Here is a 19,876-nt window from a genome sequence, read left to right as displayed (position 1 = left end):
AGTTTTATGATGCTATTTGAAATGTACCAAAATGAAACTTGGCATGCATATTGTAGGCTTGCATACCAATTCAGCCATAAACTAAAATAAAATTACAAATCAAATATAGCTAATAAAATAAAAAAATATGGTAGCTGTTATTTTAGCAGATGATGGTTTGTAAAATGTTTATAAACAATACACAGACTCTTCTGTTAAGGGCCCATTGTTCATAGTGGAATACTGTCATACAAACTATTTTCTGAACTAGTAATCATACAGGGAGTGATGTATGGGTATGAAAGAAATGGGCATAACTTACAATATTTGATGAAAGAATGAACTACCACATCTAACTAGTTACCATGAATGAAGACCCATTTTGACAAGAGTCACAACATGGTAGATTAGGACAGTAAAAATTACTAAAATATCTCCAATGATCACAAAAAGAGTCACGTAATTCCCTGGAGACTCAGTTCCCTTTCAATTATCAAGATTAGTTTTATAGTATAGTATAATACAAGCTTTGGTATTTTTCTACATATATAGAAACATTTCTTTTATATCAAAGTTTAATTTATGTAGGCTGTTGATAGTTTAAAATCCCAGAATTTTCAAGACTGACAATATGAATACTGTCTTTTACAAAAAAATTTTTTTGCTATTTTTATTTCCTTTTAATTCCTTTCTGTTACATTTTCTACATTCAAATATAGTTAGATAAACATGATTACCGGAAAAGGTGTATGGTCCCTTAAAATTATTATAAAATTTAACATTTTATATGCAATAAGATCATTCTATTATATTATATATTGTTACATTTTATAGTCTTCAGGATAGGTGCACCAGTGCAGTAATCAGTAATACTAAAAGTAATTTTCATTCATTTTGAGTTAATATTTTACTGTATCCCTTGCCAGAAGAAACAATCTAAAGCATCATCATGATATTTCTGAAAACATTTCTGAAAACGTATCAAATATTGGTATGTGAATTCCTGGGTTTGAACTCTGGTTTCTGGACTTGACTTGATAATACTCAAATTATTGGATCCCTTTGATCACAAGTTTCGTTTGTAAAATAGAAGTTCATGGCTCTTGGTGACGTGCTGGGCTCCCTGTGGGAGGGCCGGTGGTAGCGGCTCCGGGAGGTGCTCTCGGTCTCGCTTTCTCGCTCGCTTCCCCCGGCTCCCGTCGGTGCCTGCGCCCAACCACGCCTCCCCGGTCCCCCCGCCCCGCCCACGGCCCCGCCCCCGCCCCGTCAGCCTGCGTGCTGGAGTGCGTGCGAGGGAGGGGGCGTGCGTCGGGGGCGGGGGGAGGCCTTCCGGTCCCGGGAGACCCGCCGAAGGAGGCGGCGGCTGCGAGCGGCTCCGGGAGGCCGTGGGCGTTGAGAAGCTGCAGGAGGCGCTGAAAGACTTTGAGGAAAGGGGGAAAAAAAGAAGTTCGTCCAGTCCTGGATCAATTTCTTCGTCCTGTTGCAGAGAATGGAAAAACAATGATTCAGTGGTCCCAATTCAAAGGATCTTTTATTTTCAAACTGGAGAAAGTGATGGATGATTTCAGAACTTCAGCTCCTGAACCAAGAGGTCCCCCCAACCCTAATGTCGAATATATTCCCTTTGATGAAATGAAGGAAAGAATACTGAAAATTGTCACTGGATTTAACGGGTATGCATTTAGTATTACTTTAAAGGTTTAGGTTTTAGCAGAGTATTACAGATTGTTCTGTTTTGATGTGTCTTGTTTGATAACTGATTATCCATTAGAGTAAAGTTCTGTGTCTTGTATATTGATTTCCAGCTTACAAGTATTTAAAAATATTCATGGCTTAAAAAAATTTTTTTTTTACCTTGAACCAGCTATACGGCTCAGTGGCATTTAGACTTTAAATATGTACGACAGTGGAAACATGAATCAGAAAATATTTTTAAATTTTTCTTTCCATTTCATATTTGATATTATACATCTTTATACTTGGTTTAGAACCTGTATATCGTTGAGATAAATAATTATTTTAATGAAAAATAACAATTTATGAAAGGATTCTACTTAATGACTTTTTATTTAAAAACTTTTTTTTTGAGTCCCTCTTTTCCCTCCAGCAAGTAACCATTTTAGTCCTTTGTAAAACATTGCACTGAAGTTTCTCTCCACAAAAATGAAACCTACCATTAAAAAATACTGCTATGTGTCATAATCTGTTACTTTAATTTTAAATACTTTCTTTTTAAGATTTTGTGTTTTTAGGGTTCCCTTTATTGAAGGGAAGAACTACTTGTGAAGTTCTCCAGTATTTAGACTGGCATTAACATTTTGTAGTGTTGGGTGACAATATCTAATGTAATGAATTGTGGCTATGTTAACATGAATTCACGTTTAGGGGCAGTTTTTATTTGTGAGTATTTTTAGGTAGCATAAACGGTCTCATTTTTTCTTCAGGTACATAATCACATGGGATTTGCAACAAGATAGTGTAATTCAGTTAACCTTTTGTTACCTGTCATGTTCCCCTGCTTTTATAAACAGTTTGGCTTAAAATACCAAATCCTTAAGCTTTGGTTTTAGGTATGTTGCTAAAATACTTTTCTTTGGGGACAGATTAAGGCTTTGTCCTTGACCTGCTAGGGCACTTGGGATTGGTAGGGAACATATTTGCATGCATACTCTGCTGTGCTGTTGAAAATGACTTAACCGTATTGCATGTATTTTCTTATCAATACTAATTTTTTTAAAAGGCCATACCTAGATGAAGCCGTGTACTATGTGTTAGAAGTATGTTACTTATGTTAATAATTACTATTGAATTAAATGTGCTTAAAAATACTTGGGGATATTTCTAAACATGCAGAGGTAGGTAGATGGTACTTAGCTGTTATGGTAACTTATCTTTTATTTCAATAAATTATGGCTGTCATTTAAAAATAAGACTTACAATGAAATTGTTCAAGCTGTACTACTGCTTTGTGAATGTGAAGCTACTTTCCTGGGGATTCTGAATTACTGATACCATTTCCAGTTCTTTCAAATTAAGTTGGATGAAACATAGGTATGTAGGTATTAAATAAATCAAAATATTCATAATTTCTTAATTTGTAAAACAAGTAATTGACCTACATCTTAAAATGACTTGAACAATCATTAAATGCCTAAATATTTAAACATAATTACTTGAAAGACATTTTTCAATTTTGAACCATAGATATTTTGAATTTATAATTCTTATTTTGATTTTTCAGAGTGGTAGTTGATGAATTATTTTCCTTAATGAAGCAGAATCCAAGTCTTAATCAGTGATACATTAATATTTTTTATTTTTAATTTACTCATTTTTGTCTGTATCATTATATATTGATACATGGTACATTGAAACACGTCTATAATATTTTTCAGTTTTACTGTTGTATTTTGAATATACATGAATTGCATTTCAAAAAAAGTTTTGCTAAGAGTGGTGGTGAGTAGAAGTAGCGTTTTGTTCTTTTCAGCTAATTTAATGGTTTGTCCTTGGTAGTACACCTCTCCCACTATTTGTAATAGATCGTCTTTTAAATTGTAAAAGTGACATAAGCACATTTGTAGTTTTAAAAAGGTCCCCAACTGTCCCAGATATATACAAAAAGAAGAGAAATTAGGATAATATTATATGCTACATTTTTCTTGTTTGTTTTGATTACACTGTCAGCCTGAGATCATTAATGAGGGAATAGCATTGGGGTCTGTGTGTGTGTGTGTGTGTAGGATTTGGAAAGTGCTAACTCGAAGAGGGGCTGAGGTGCAGGCATGCCATGAATACGCTGAAATCCACTGTGGTGCTGCATTTCAGTTGTGGGTGTGTATAAATAAATTGTATATTGAGCGTTGTGTGTGAAGAGATCCTGCCGTTAAGAAGCTTTTAGTCAAATATAAAAAAAGACACAATTTGGAGAAACAAAGATAGTAGTTATGACAGCATCCTTCATTTTGAATTTTGAGTAAAAAGTAAGAAAAAGTATTGTTCTTTCTCAAAACCCAGAATAACCTTCCTTACAGCAGTCATGATGAGTATCAGAAGTTCGTATTTCTATCTGCTTCCGAATATTCAGAATATCAGACACACATTTTGTCCTTTAGTTAATGCCCTGCCTTTGGGCAGAAATATACAGTTTTCTGACTTTTAGGCTTTGATGCAACTTAAGAGAAGGTTGATTCTTGGCCTCTCAAATAGCTAGAATGTTTGTTTGTGAGAACCAAATGTCATTTGTCCAATTAGAAAATAAACAGGATTTTAAGTATGTGTGGTCTAGTGGAAGAGAGGACATGGGATGTGAAGTTCGGGAAACTGGATTTGAGTCCTGCGCTGTCAGGCAGGAGCTGCCTTACCTTGTGGGCAAGAGGGAATTTTGTGTAGAACTGCCTGTGAACTATAAATAGCTTTGTGAATGATAACTATTTGAGACTTTGTAATTGTATTTTATGAGGAGAATAAATAGATTTATGTGGCAAATACTGAAGGCTGAAGTTTTGTTTGCACTTTTTAGCTGCATTTGTCTCTCCGCTCAGATGTTTGCTATTCATATTGTAATTCGAGGAATACTAGCAGTTTGTGAGATCAGAACTTAATTTTGTATGTATAAAATGATCTTAGGTCCAATTTATGTCAGTTTTGTATTTGCTATGATCAAGTGAAAATTTGATTCTGCTTGAAGTGTTTGGTAAAGTTAACAATCGGGTACTTATCAAAATATGGAGTCTATTTGTACAGAGTGCATTTATGTGCTTTAAGTTTGATGAAACATGTAGGTTGCATATAAAATTTATCATTATGGAGCAGAACCATATTTATAATAACTTTTTCAGTGGCATCGTTTGTCTTACTCTGTCTGATAACAAAACATTTGTAATTTGAACACTGTAAAGAAGAAATCTTTGTGTGCAGAAGAATACTTGAGAAAGTGTCTGTATTCAAATAAAGTCTGATTTGAATACTGTTTGTGTTGCCTGTCTTGTAAACTTAAAATTGAATTACCAGAATTAAGAATTAAAATTTTTTTCTAAGTTTTGAGGCTTTCTGTTAACTTTGGATATTATTGAAATTGCTTTTTAAGGCAAGAGGGAAAATTGTTTTCTTGTTGAGTAAGAGGACAGGTTTGCTTATTGTCTCTCCTGTTTTTAAGCGATTCATTCCACTGTGGTAGCATTGTCTTTTGTAGTTTAACACAGGAGTGACTAGATAAAACTTTAAATAGCAAGAGTAATAATGTTCCTAAATTTTTTGACAATGAATCACCTCAAACTATAAAATTATATTCTTTTGCAGAAAAAAAAAGAAGTTAATGCCTCGTGTGTGTGTGTGTGTGTGTGTGTGTGTGTGTGTGTGCGTGTGAGGAGGGTGGAGACGGAGAGAGAGAGAGAGAGGAAGAAAGATGAAATAGAAATAATATGCATGAAAGCATTTAAAATAACAATCTGACATAATTTTGTTATTATCATTACTTTTAATATGATAATGATTATTCAGTCTCATAGTTTTGAAATCCATCCCCAAAGAAATTTAATCAAAAGCTCTCAATATGATTTTGGTTTTAAGTGTGACATATAGGCAGTAGGTGGGGGTAGCCACACATTGGCTACAAAATGCATTTTCCATACAATTTCATTCAGCGTGATGAATAGCACACACGAAGTTTCAGCAGCACAACTAGGAAGAGCAGGTGCACAGAGATGCTGGCGCTCTGATGCCACAGGGGGAGGTCAGGTATATGATTCAAAGGCAATAAAAGTACGATAACTATTAACCTTCTTGACAAAAGTTCTTGGAACAATTATAGCTGCTGCCATGGTCTTCTCATTGTAGAAAAATAGTAAACAGAAGCCTCATTTAAAATAGAGTCTGGGGGCCAGAAAGGGAAGCCCTCATCCCCTACAAAGACAGCAGAGCCCAACAGCAAGAAGAAGGACTCCCTCTTCTTTCCTAGCGGGAGCTTAGCCACGCTAGTGAGAGATGGGAACAACGCAGCCAGTGAGAAGCCTTGGACGCTTTGTGTAGCCGTCCCAACCCCCTGTCCCCCACTTGGAAGAGTTCTCTTCCTCTTTTGCTGGGTACATGCATCTGTCTTGCAATGGCTGGAGAACCAAAACTGCAACTCTTTGCTGATCCCAAAGAAATCTACTTTTGTTGGGGAAATAACTGGCAGTCTGTTGTAGCTCAACATTAAAATGGGTCAAAAAAGAAAAACTGAGGATACCATAGGCCTTATGAAAACAGCACTTTCCTAAAATTTCCAGGACAGGCTTTCCAGCTGGAATGTCTACCTGGAATTCCTGATTGTGGTTTCCGAAAACATTTAAAAACCAATAGGTAGATAAAGAAATCGTTTCCTCAAAGAATGATTGGCTTTTAAATTGTGAGGAAAATTCTTTACTAGGTTTCACATTATAGAAAATAATTCTTTTGGATTGCACTTAAGGAGTTTGAAATTTAATTAGACGACGTGAAAAGTGAATAATTTCTTATCTATGCAGCAGTTACTTTGCATTGATTCATCCTGCATTACTTAAAGGCGTTGCAAAGGGAAACTATTGAAATTAAAATTTTGAAGTGGCTGCTCTCAGTGTACTTATTTGAATTCAAGTGGCTGTTTTATTTGTGCAAATCTCTGTTGCCAGTCTTCGCCCTTCGCACACGCTACACATATGGCTGAGTTACTACAGTGTCTTACGTTCTTAGCGGCAGCTCCTGTCACGCCCCCGCGTTCAATGGACGCTTGTGTTCTATTCTTATTCTGCACAAGGGAGTTGGTAACAAATGGAAATTTATAAACATTTCAGAGTTGGGTTTATTTCCAAACGCATAATCTGATCCAGATTGCACTGCTTTTTACCAAGAATCACCTCATTTTCTGCTTTTCTTTGGTCTAACTTTTAGCGTAGTTTCATTTAGCGGTTCTTTATAGTAACAGTTCACGTCTGCAACTGCTACTCTTTCTGGTAGAACTGTTTCAGGGGTTTTCACCTACAATACACTGCATTTCTACTTACCAACTAAAGGAATCCTCGAATCACTCTCTTGTCCTTACGTACCTTATTTATGGTTCTCAACTTGATTCATTCTTTCAACATAGAGGGTGTTTTTTAAAGTTCTGTCTGATCATCTAATCTTGCCTGGACAGAGGGAGAGAAGATCAGGTGTCAGCTTGTACTTCAGGGCTCGCCATGTGCAGAGTATTGACCCCTGCTTCTCCCATACTCTTTGCTAAAGAGAAGCACGTGTAATAGCTAAGTTCTAGGATCAGATATAAAGTGTTTTTGAGTTAAAATAGAAAGTGAATTAGAGCAAATGATGTACCAATCGACGTTTCCTTCAGATAATTTTAAAATAAAAGTTGAAGTTGATTTTCTGTACAATGGTTTTATCCCATTGTTAAAAATAACCTTATGTGCAAAATTACTTTGTATCATTTTTAAACAGTCTTATTGAGATGTATAATTCATAAACCATTGAAGTATATAATTTGGTGTTTTTTAGTATAGTCAGAGATTTGTGCAACCATCATTCCAAATCTAATTATAAAACATTCTGTCACCAGTAGAACCCCTTAGCATTCAGCCCCCAGGTCCCCGCCTCAGATCTAGGCACCACAACTGGTTCTCCGTCCCTGTAGATCTGCACCCCGTGGGTCTGATAGGTGTGGCGGCAAAGCATACGTGGTTTTGTTTCTACCTTCTTAGTATAAAGTTTTCCCAATGCCTGGACTTTTCAGAGTCAGCTTCTATTCTCTGCTTTTCCCTGTGTGTTGTTTCTTTGCACATCTTATTTTGTGTTGCTAACTGGATATTTTAGATAGTATGTTGTAGCAACTCTAAACAAGGATCCGAACTCCTCCCAACCCATGGATTTTTGTCCTTGTTGTTTATTTATCTGCTTGCTTGTTTAGCGACTTGGATGTGTCAGCTAGGTAGATAAGTGGGGGCACCAGGCAGATAAGGTGGAGGAGAGGGAGGAGGGTCCAGATAATGGCATTATGCCCACCTCCAGCATAAAGGGGCTTTACTTTCCCTAAATGAGTGTCAGCCATAAACTGGTTAGAACCTGACAGCTGCATCTGCGCGATAGCGACAAGGACCTAACCTGACATGACCTAGTGTTCGTTGTAATATAACTAGCATTGCAGTTTAGCCCCCCCATGGGAGTTTCTGTGTGCTTCATGGGTAAAGACGTGTGCAAAGGGGGCCAAGCGTGACTAAGCACTCCGGGGGCAAGAGCTGTCAGTCAAGAGACCACCTCTAAGCAAGGGCATAAGAGGAGGGGCAAGTGAAGACCACTGCTGTCCGCCCTTGGATCAGCCCACCTCTCATTCTTGGAGGTACTTCCCCTTTGCTAATAAATCTTTCAAATCTTTCCCTACACAACGCTTTCCTCTCCCATCTGAATTCTCAAGAACTGGAGTCTTTTCTCCTTCCCCATTTTGGGGTAACTGATGGGCTATTTCGATGCTCTGTTGCCCTTGCGATGGGAACCCTCTGGCGTTGCTCTTCAGGCCTATGATCTTACTCTTGGGCTGTCACAGTCTCCCTGTTACAGTTTCACAAGATATGACTGTGATTTTAGCAAAGCTCTCTTTGACTGCCCCTTCTTTAGTCTCTCAATGAAGCTTCAGCATGGTTTGCCACTATTGGAACCTTCACTCATAAGTTATCTTTTATTAATTGCTGCTGATCCTCTGTTGTTTCGGCAACACTCTGGGGCACAGGTTGCTCCACATTCTGATCCAATGAAAGTTGTGTCCCCTTTCAGACACCGGGTGTTATCAGGCTTCAGGTTTCATCCATCCATCTTTCCAGCTTTCTCTCTCGCTTCTCTCTGTATGTAACTTCTGCCTGGTCTTGCACTGCATCCTCTCTCAACTACTCTGTACCAAGATCTCCTGTGTTTTTCACACAACCTCATGCATGAACTTCTCCAGGATCTATTCTGAAAGACTCACTCCCCTCTAAGGAAGTTTTGCACTGCTGTCTTGTTACAGATTTAATTGTACCTAGTTAGAACCTGTTCCTTTCTGCACTGAAGCTGGGGGTGGAGATAGCAGCCTGCTTCTTTTGGAACACTATCCTGTTCTGCAAGTAGAGTGTTGAGTGGGGTGGTAGCTGCTGGTCTGTTCAACTCACCACATTTGGAATGGAAGCTCCACCTATGAGCAAACAGGTTTCAGAGGTGGACCCAGTGTTCTAAGCCCACTGCGCTTGGGGTGGGGCTTCCCTATGATGAACGGAGGCTCGTGGGGCAGGAGATCTCCCCCTTCTCTCATAGTTGCTTGGAACAGAGCTTCTGCAACACAGCTGCAGGGACCACAGTAAGTGGTGACCTGTTCCTTCCAGGTATTGGAGGGGATCGTAGAGAAGATGTGACCACTGGTTGACCTGTGAGCTGGATCCTAGCAATTGAAGGCTTCCCAATTATCCCCCACTCCGTGCTCAAATGTTTGACTTGCCTCATCATTCCCAGAAGTTGCCCTCAGATTACAGCCGTGGGGCAGAAATGTAGTGTGGACACTACCTGGATGGTACACAGGACTGGACCCAGTTAAGACTTCCACATAAACTCTCAAGGTTTGGCAGGAAGGTGTGGAAAACTACTCACCTTGTGCCCTCCCAAGATAACAAGGCCACCTCATAAGTAAGTTCCTTTGCTTATGAAAACTGTCACCCACCAACCTGGAGTGATTTCTACAGAGCTCTTCTTTCTTCACTCTCCCCCTGTGAGTGGGGGTGGGGGGTGCTGTTTCAGATTATACCCGTGAGCTCCCCGGGAGGCTGGCACCAGCCCCAGGGTGGAACAGCAGCCCTGCGCTGGGAGTTCTGGGCAGAAGCAGCATCTATCCTGGGGAGCCTTCTATCACACTAGGCTGTTGTGAGAGGGAGGGAAGGGGGCAGGACTGGCCCAGATGCCAAGACTCTCCCTCTTCTCGTCAAGATTTGAATAAATGTTTCTCCCTCTTCTGCATACCCTTAGGGCAATTTCTGGAGACTTTAATTTTTTTTTTAAATAAATATTACTCACACAACTGTTGCAGAATTCTCTTCCTAGATAAATGTTTGTGTCTTATTTTTGTTATTTTGCTGGTCCCTATCCTCCAAACAGACTAGTGTTTGAGCCAGTGAAGGGAAGTTTACCCCATCATCGTCCCAGTTCTTCCTCACCCACCTGCCCTGTGCTCAGAGGAGCCTATTTAAAGCTTGTGGCACTAGGTAGGGAGGGGTTCCAATATGAGAGGGTTGAGGTCTGTGCCCAGGAAGGTTGGGTAATTCCCAGGTAACTGCAACTATGTGAGCGCAAAGCAACTGGAAAAGATCAGTGAGGGACGCTATCATTTTCTTTGTTGTTGTCTTTTTGTCTTGGGCAACTTTCCTTCCTGTGAACAGTGGTATTTGTTATGAGAAGAGACCATTTGTGCAGTAATTCTCTTTGTCTCTTCATACAAATTTTACATCTTTTTTCTCTAAAAGTTTCATTATTAATACAACCTGAGCATGAGAATCTATCCACTAGGGGAAACTAAAATTCACTCTACCTGCAAATTAAATTAGCACATAAAGCATTCTTTAAAAATTTACTACACGTATGCCCTAAATAATTTATTTGTTCATATTACCCTTATTCAAAAAAATTCACGCTGTTCCAGGATGATTATACTCATAACCTGGTTTCCACTAATTACCCAAACTTTTCTTCCGTGATATCTATCTTCTCTTACAGTCGTATTAAAATAGTTACCATCCAAATGCAGTTTTTATAATTCCTATACTTATGGTCTTTAACCATGTTGGTGTCTAGTCAAAAGGATTTGGCATCTTAAAGGTTCATTATTTTAGCCCACAAATTAATAAAAGTATTTGGAAAAAGGAAAGTAGGAAAGGGGTACACTTTTATTAAATGTTCAATCTACTGAAACATTCCTTTGGCATCGCATTGAATAGTGCCGGGGATCTGATGTAAGTTACCCAGCTACCTAGAATCATGACAGTGTATTACACACGGCGCTGCTAAAATGACGGACATGTTTCCTAAAAGAGCTCAACACACACTCAGAGGTGAATTTGTGAAACAGAAAATAGAACTTAGCAAATGGAATGCTCTGGTCCTGTTCATCTTCTGAAGAAAATATACAGTGGGAGGTATAATCCCAGCTTAATGCTTTTCTCTACAAATTACCTATTTTTTTCAAGTAGGTAGACAACTTTAATTTATCAAGCTTTGAAAGTAACAGTGATATGGATAACTGCAATGCAGGCAATAAGCAAAGTGGAGTTGTAGTCATTCACAATGACGAGTCACACACATCTGCTGACCTTGGAAGAGGCTGCTGTCCCAGCCTGGGGTTACCCTCACATCGACTCCTTTACATGCATGTTCTTTCTCATACTTCTTGTCTGTTGCCCTCCTTAACCGTGCTTCTGGGATGAGAGCATTTTTTTTTTTCCATTTTGTTTCCTAAATTACATTTTACTAGTGTTCAGCCTTTTCCTAGTGTCAGTGGTTAATAGATCCAAAGTTACCCCCTCCCCAACAAAATGATTTCAGGTAGAATGCTCAGATATTTATGATTTTTAAATTTGAACAATCTTGTGCTGAAGATGTTTTTGTGGTTGTCTCTGGTGTTTGTTTTTATCTCAGCATCTCAAGGCCATTGATGGGCTCTTTTTTGTGTGTGGTAAAATTTCAGAAGCACTAAATAATATAGAATTTATTTAACAAGGGAATTTACTTTTTTTTTTAAGTTCTGAAAAATAAACTTTGGTAATGCCACCCTTGATAGAACTGAAACTATGCCCCACCAAACTACTTCTCTTTTCATTTTTACTTCCCCTAAGATATGATTTCTTCCCAATGTGCTAGAAAATGAAAGGCTTTCTAATGCACAAGCAGCAGTGTGGGAGACACATGAAATGATTTTTATTTTGTTTAGCCTCATTTCTACAGTTTAGAAGCTGGTGCTACCACATGGTTACAATGAAAGCCAACACTGAGGGTTTGCTATGTGCCCTTGTGTGTAGGAAGCGCTGTGAATAGATTACTCCATTGAGTCCTTGTCCTCATGTTGTGATGATTAGTGTTGCTCTCACTTTGCAGGTGATGAAACAGAAGTGCTGATGGTGTCAGTGGTCTTCCAAGCCTACATGATGAGCATGATGATGTGTAGGGACTGATAAGCTATACACTAAGAAATGTGGGTGGTCCATAAATGTTTGCTGAATAAAGAAAGAGAAAGACTCTTGCTTTATGGCATTACTTTGCTATTCATGCCTTATGATGTGCCAGAGGACAAAACCAGAGCAACCAAGAGGACGTGATGCGGGTGTAGGCTTCAATGTAGCTTTCCATCCATTACTACAATTACATCCACAGCCAGTCAGTACGCCTAACAGAAGACTGGGGTCACTGCGGAAATGACCCCACCAGCACTGCTTTCTCTTTCCCTCCCTTTTGCCTGCCTTCAGCACCTGCTCCGTTCCTCCTATTGTGTGAAACATGGCATGGTGGTCTCCTGGCATTCATACTGGAAATGCCCCTGCTCACCCTCCCAGCAAAATTCCTCAATCAAAACTTTTAAAACGTCAGAGAATAATGGCTTAGCAGGCAATCTACTTTCAAGCCATCTTCCAAAAGCTATTATTTCAGGGTTTCAGTGTTCCCTGCTTTTTCATTCACTGTCCTTGAGAAGTATATTTTCAAATAGATTTCTACTATTATAAACACACAGTCAAGTCAAAAGCCTGGAATAAATTCTGAAATGCAGAGAACTAAAGGTCACCACTGTTTCAGGCATTGCCCTCTCAACGCCAGGACTCAGGGGAAAGCAACCTAAAGTGATGAAGTAGAAAACATAGTAGAAAAAAGTTCACAAATCACAGGGTGATTTTTTATTTTAAAACTATTTATTCAAAAGAAAATTCATTACTCTTGTAACTGAAGCCTGTGACAATCACAGATGAGGCAAATGAGTAAGACCAGCCGTAGCTTCTCTGTATTGAGAAAATGGAAACGTTCTGCACTCACAAACACATTGTGGATGACCGCCTTTGCCTTTTTTATCCCCTGAGAGCTGAGACATTGGAGCGATGAGGCACTTACTAATGAGGACCTGTATAATATTTGAAAGTTAGATCATTTCAATTCTGATGCTATATTCAATCCATGCCTTTGCAAATGTTTCTGGTGATAATTTAAGCAAACGAAAATGTAACTTGGATTCAAGTGATTTTTTTGTCCCTGTCTGCAAATAATTCCCCCCCCCCAAAAAGCAGATGAAATAGCATTGATTTTTAAACCTCAATTTTATTTGTCTCCTTAAAGATTCAAGTAATTCTCAGTAGATTTATTTATCAAAATCCAAATGGCTATTTATTGGGTCAAGATGGCAACGAATAGGGCAAGAAAGTTTATTAGCTCGGCTTATTTGACTGTTAATTAAAGATCTAAAACCGAATATCTATCACCAGAAGCTCTTAATGGTGCTAGGTCATTAGGTCATTCCTTTAGATTTCATGAAAAACTTTTTCTATTTGATAGAAAAACAATGGATACACATGCTATAATCCAGGTGTTGCTTTTTGTGTCCACGTACTGCATGGGGAGTCGTGTGAATGAGAGCGGTACTTGCATCAGCACCCAATATGAGCATAACTGTTTTAAACTTTCTGATTCACTGGGCCGAATTTTTACTGATAGTATTAAAGTCGTTCTGGTCACATTTAATCTTCATATTCTGAATGTTGTTTCACACTTAAATAATTACTTTGTAATTAAATTGTAAAGTTCCTACACCAAAATGCATAAGGGTATGTATGGTGAAGGTAACTTTTATCAGTTTCATGCAAATAACTGCAATTTGGGACTACAAGGTCACTAAGAGTGAAGGGCAATACGCTATTTGTAAAAGGTTCCATAGGGACAGTTCATTGATGCTAACTTATATATTGCAGTTTGACATCTAGATCTTAGAACATAGGCTTAAAAATCTGATTTTCATCAGCACAATAAATATAATAGTAACAATAACACAAGAAGAAACACAGCAACAACTAATAGACTGTTACCATCAGCAACTATTATCACCCCCACTTACAGATGAGAAATAAAACATAAAGTGGCTAAGCCTCTGTCCCCTCCCCAACCCCCAGCTGACTCCATTGACTAAACAATAAAAGAACCTCAGAATATTCTGTCTTCTGTCCCCACCTTCCCTCTCTCTCCGTGATGGTGAGCTGGCTGGAAAGACGATGGTCTCCTGTTTCTATTCTAATGAGCATGAGAGACTCCTTTAAAGACGCATGCTTTTAAGTCAGTTTTCAGTCTCATTTACCCTAGCTGTACTCATCTTCTCCTTTCACTGGAGAGAGAGATGCCACCCTTTGAAGGGTAAGTGGGAGCACCTCTAATTGCTTCCCATTTCACGGTAAAGGCTGAAGTACTTGCAATGGCCTCCAGAGGGCGCCTGCCTCGCTAACCTGCGATCCTCCCGGTTCCTCCCGTCTTGCTGGCTCAGGTCCAAGTACAGCATCAGCAGCCCCACCGGCTCCTGGACGCACCACATGCTGACCTGCCTCAGGATCTGTGCTTCCTGTATCTGAAAGTCTCTTCCTTTTGAGATCTATTTCCTCACTTCTTCGCCTCCTTCTGGTCTCTCCTTAATGGCACCCTAGAAGAGATGCCCTCCCAGAGATCGCTGTATCAGATAGGACCCTGCCCAGTTCCTCTTATCCTGCTTTATTTTCTCACAAGCATCTTCCATCCCTATTGAAGATGCATTTGTTGTTCTGCTTCCTGTTGTCTCCTCCGGCAGCGTGAAACTCACACCAGGAGCCGTGACTGGGTTTACCCCCGTTACACTTCCTGTGCAGAGAACACTGCCTCGTATGCAATGAACCCTCGAAAATACCTGAATGAAGAATGAGCTAAATATGGGAAAAATACATTCTTCTTCAATACCTCACCCTGCGTTTTAATCTAATCACCACTTTGGCAAATATGTGACCCACAGGAAAAAACAGGAAGATTAGAATACATTACATATCCTTTTGTTTGCTCCCTGACTTTCTCTAGAATCACTCCAAATTACTTTTGTCCACAGTCTATATATCAATGTTTCTTTATAACTAGCTATCTGATCACTAATATTTTGCTACAGTAGAAAGAAGACATTTTTAAAATAAATCATCATAAAAATATAACAAAATCATTTTCATGTTTTATTAGTATATTCGTTGGAGGAATCTTGATCATGTTTATTTTGGGAAAAATTTACATGATTCTAGGTTGCTTACATTTTCTCCTTATGATGTGCTCTTAAAAAAATGAAAAAGAAAAAGACAACTCAGATTGGTTTTTTTCCCCAGCTGGTTTGGCAGCTCGATTTTAACACTCCCTGGAGAGCTCTTAGACATTTGTGTGATTTAATGGCCCACTATTATTAAGCCAGAGATATTTTATTTTGTGTTGTGATTGCCATAATCATTGCATTAGCGTTTGAATAATAGGCAATGTCATTGAGAATGTATCGATGTATCTTTCAGTGAATTAATCTATACCCTTTTCTTATAACTGGCTTATTGATGCATGATAAATGCTATAATAACAAAAGCAAGTCATCAAACATCCTGACAGAGTTGCAGGGGGTGGGGTTATGGGTGCATGGAAATGGAGCTTGTTGAGAGACAGTTCAACATAGGAGAAATGGCACGGTGAGATGACAGAGGACATGGGATGGCGTGGTGTCACTAACGTGCAAGTTTGGCATGTTTGGAGTTGTGTTTCTGGTTAGCCTATGAAACAATAAAAATGAGTCATTACAACAAACCCTATAGGTCATGTATCATCTGGAATACAAGAGAGAGAAAGAATGTGAAAAACATAGAAACCATATTCCCCTGTAAATCATACCTCCCAGCGGTCTGTAAGGGTCCAAAACGTAGGTACCTAGGGCAGAAAAAAACCCTGATATACAGAAAGAAATATCAGAACCCCCCCCTTGTAAGCAAATGTATCTAACTATAAGAAAATATGGAAATGCAACCTAAATTAATATTCTGATTGATGTAAGTATGTACTTTTTATATCTCCTTATATTGGTTTTGTTTTCTCCGTAACAGATCTTGCTCTGCTTTCCTTCTCTCCTTGAAGATGTGTTTGCAGGATAACTGTTTTATGGGTATGTTTCCCATGCTAGATTATACAGTCTTGAAAGACACGACAGTGAATGTGTCTTAATGCTATTTTTATTCCTAGGGCTAAGAACGTATCAGTCCACAATAAAAATTTACTGACTTCATGAGTATTTTGCACCAGAATCATTGCAACCACTCACCCTACTGAAAATGGTGCAGAGGTCATGACGGCTGTCTGCAGACTTACCTTCCACTCCAGTCCAGGCCATGCTGTGCAGCTCACAGAAGGCTTTGGGAAGACTGTGCCGACAGCAGCCACCACCCCCGTCACCAAATAGGATTTTCTTTGACACATTTCCTCCCTTTCCCCCTTATTCTCATTCCTGGTTCTGTGTCTACTGACAGGACAGGTTTCCTTCAAAGTTACTACAGTTCTCTTCTGCCACTGAGCATTTTAAGTCATCGTACCCTTTGTGGTTTGCTGTGTACTGCGGTGTGGCTGCTGGCCAGGCTGGGTGCGTCTCTGCCTTGGAGGGTGGATTCATGTGAAGGAAGAGTTGCTGACTTTAAAAGAAAGTCAAAGCAAGTACATCCTGCAGTTTTATAATTGGCAGTGTGTTTTATTTTATCATACCTTTATTCATTAATGTTTTTATGATTTAAAGAACAGACTTTTATCCTGGGTTTTCTGTTGGGGACTAAAAGGGAGATGTGAGAGCTCTTGGACCAACGGGACCAGTGGGAGGTGTGCTGCACGTACAGGGCTAAGCATAAGGTAATGTGATAAGGCCACAGTAGAAGTAGGAGGAGCAGAGAAGAAAGTGGGGGTACAGGAAAATGTGTCACAGAGGACTTCAGTTTGAATGCATTTATTTACTTATTTACTGAAATATAGTCAGTTGGCAATGTGTCAGTTTGTGGCGCACAGCATAATGTTTCAGGCATACGTATACATACACATTTGTTTTCATTTTGTTTTTCATTATAGGTTACTACAAGATATTAAATATAGTTCCCTGTGCTCTACAGGAGAAACTTATTGTTTACCTACTTTATATATGGTAGTTAACATTTGCAAATCTCAGACTGCCAGCTTATCCCTTCCTACCCCCTTTCCGCCTGGTAACCATTTTTTTTTTTTTTTTTTTTTTTTTTTTACTATGTCTTTGAGTCTGAATGGGGTTTTGAAGGTAAAGGAGAAGTTGGAAAACTTTAACAAAAACATTTGGGCAGAGGGAATAGTATATTCAAAAACACAAGAGTTGTGAAAGGCATAGCTTATTAAGAAAGCAACTGAGTGTGGTTATATCAGATACAAGAACTGCTCATCCAGAGAACAGGCATCAGAGAGTGCTGGGTTACTGCTGGGCCGCCCTTTCCAGGTCGGGAAAGAGTCCTGATTCGTGCTTAAGTCTCAACTCACAATCACCACCACCTCACCGACAGAGTTTGAGAGGTCAGATGTAAAATGTAGTCACCGTCTGGATAAGCTGAGATGATGAGAGTGCACATTTCGCAGGGCAGGCCCTCTTCTCCCTCTCTGACCATAACTCAGGACAGCACAGAATGGTTCATAGGCTACACGAAGACATGGACTTCAGGATCTGGCACCTGTGATCAGGCCAGTACTTCACCAGTGGATCTTACCATCAAGGAGCTGCAGGGCACTTTCCTAGATGTGGCTTCCATGTCTCTCATGTGTCACCCAGGACCTGAACCCAGCTTGGGCTCAAACTCCACAGAAACAAAGACCCTCATTCTCTCTGCCCCAAAGCAGTAGAAATTCCAGGAGTAAATGAAGTTCCCCTGACATCCACCAGTTTGTTTATTTGATGTTTCTTCTGGGTGGACGTTCCTCTATTTCTGGACACCAGCAAGTTTGGAGCACATTTTGGTTGGTAGAACAAATCACATTCAGAGGCCAAATTTAAAAGCAGTGCAGCCTTAGCACCTGGCAGCCGTGGGTCAGGCTGTCACAGGCTCTGGTGGCTTAATCCTGAAGAATATTTAGAATTGCTGTTTTCTCCAAGGAGCCCATTAAAAGCCCCTTGGGGTCATTGGGACCCTCTTACCACCCTCTTCAGTGCAGTTCTCAATGCTCAGAGCCATGCTTGTAGTTCAAGGGCCTGTTCACCTCAGAAATGGGCAGTTGAGAAGTGATGCTCTGGGCTTGCAGTTGGAAGTTTGAACTCCTTGGCATGTCTCCCTTGGATGGCATCCGCTGACATCGTCCAGCTGAAATAGAGGAGGGGGAGGTCGCCCTGTGGCCCTCTGTGTCATCTGCAACCTGGCCTCCAGGTTGTTTGTGGCTGTTTTTAAAACTAGCCTTTCCCCTGGGATGAGAAATCAGGATTCTGTGATGGCGACTGTTAACCACAGTCCTCTCAGAAGCCTGAGGAGTTGGCCTCCACTTGTCTCCACTCTTCCTGACTGACCCGTTATGACAACTTAGGTGGGAGCTGAGGGCCTGATGTAAAGCTGCAAACAGCCCATCATTTGGGGTCAGGCCCTTTCTGAGAAGTTACTTTCATAACAAGATACCATTTATAGTAAGTTTTGTGATTGTTTCTATGCAAATTATTTCTAAATAATGGCTATTAAGTTCATTACGTGGCAATAATGATATGCCTGCTATAATCTCGTATATTCATGGGCAGAATACAGACTCTGTGTGAGTGACCTCAAGATCCAAAGTGAGGGTTGAAATGGATGGCATTTTCTCAGGGAGCATCTGTTTAGACGGTGCTGGTCAAGCTGTCCTTTTCCTTCACCCGGGCAGCACCTGGACAAGGTCATTAGGATAAGCTGGTAGTGGGGCTGGGCCAGAAGTCTGGAGATCAGAGTTTTAGCCCCCGTGAGTGACCAGGGGCAGGCTGTGCACACTGTGGAGTGTCAAGTTTTCTGTGTGTAAAGTGAAAAAAAAAAGGCCATTGTCCTAGGGATCAGGTTATTATTTTCCTGCAACTAAATGCCATATATTCAGAAGGTACTAAAACTCAATGACCTGTAAAGAGGAGTCATAAGGAAAGAGATTTCTTCAAAATGTAAGGATTTTCAGACAAATGACAATAAAATAATGAATTCTCTGGAATTTAAAAATCTAAATAAATGCTCGGTACTTATAACCTAAGATGATACACAAAGAATTTTCCATTCTTCATATATTTCTGATTGAAAAAGATTTCCTCACAAAAGATCCCAAAATAGCCAAAACAATCTTGAAAAAGAAGAACGGAGCTGGAGAAATCATGCTCCCTGACTTTAGACTATACTACAAAGCTACAGTAATCAAAGCAGAACGGTACTGGCACAAAAACAGACACATAGATCAGTGGAATAGGATAGAAAATCCAGAAATTAACCCACACATATATGGTCAATCTACAACAAAGAAGGCAAGAATATACAATGGAGAAAAGGCAGTCTCTTCAATAAGCGGTGCTGTGAAAACTGGACAACTACCTGTAAAAGACTGAAATTAGAACATTCTCCAATACGATGTACAAAAATAAACTCAAAATGGATGAAAGACCTAAATATAAGACCAGATACTATAAAACTCCTAGGGGAAAACACAAGCAGAACACTCGTGGACATACATTACAGCAAAATATTTTTTGAACCAGATCTTTGAGTACTGGAAATAAAAGCAAAAATAAACAAGTGGGATCTAATTAAACTTAAAATCTTTTCCACAGCTAAGGAAACCATCAACAACATGAAAAAACAACCTACAGAATGGGAGAAAATAT

At 39.5% G+C, this 19,876-nt stretch overlaps 1 protein-coding gene across 6 annotated transcripts in view; it reads right to left on the bottom strand.

Annotated features, from left to right (window-relative positions):
* Window positions 1-19,876, bottom strand: part of LOC105068527 (ubiquitin carboxyl-terminal hydrolase 3) — a 207,438-nt gene that overhangs the window by 38,946 nt on the left and 148,616 nt on the right. For 3 of the 6 annotated variants that reach the window (XM_074366387.1, XM_074366391.1, XM_074366392.1), the window contains exon 14: window positions 16,978-18,359. The exons of 1 other annotated variant lie outside the window; for it this stretch is intronic. Coding sequence is in view for 1 of the 5 variants with exons in the window: in XM_074366393.1 (XP_074222494.1) it covers window positions 1,046-1,456; window positions 15,901-15,936 (447 nt within the window). In the remaining 4 variants the exon portion in view is untranslated. Of the gene's footprint in view, window positions 1-152; window positions 1,457-2,836; window positions 6,746-15,900; window positions 15,937-16,977; window positions 18,360-19,876 lie in introns of those variants that run through there. 2 more of the 6 variants (XM_074366393.1, XM_074366389.1) reach the window with 2 other exon arrangements.

This window comes from Camelus bactrianus, chromosome 6 (genome assembly GCF_048773025.1).
Source record: "Camelus bactrianus isolate YW-2024 breed Bactrian camel chromosome 6, ASM4877302v1, whole genome shotgun sequence".
In the NCBI taxonomy this organism is placed as follows: Eukaryota; Metazoa; Chordata; class Mammalia; order Artiodactyla; family Camelidae; genus Camelus; species Camelus bactrianus.
This window is presented reverse-complemented; position numbering and strand designations above follow the sequence as displayed.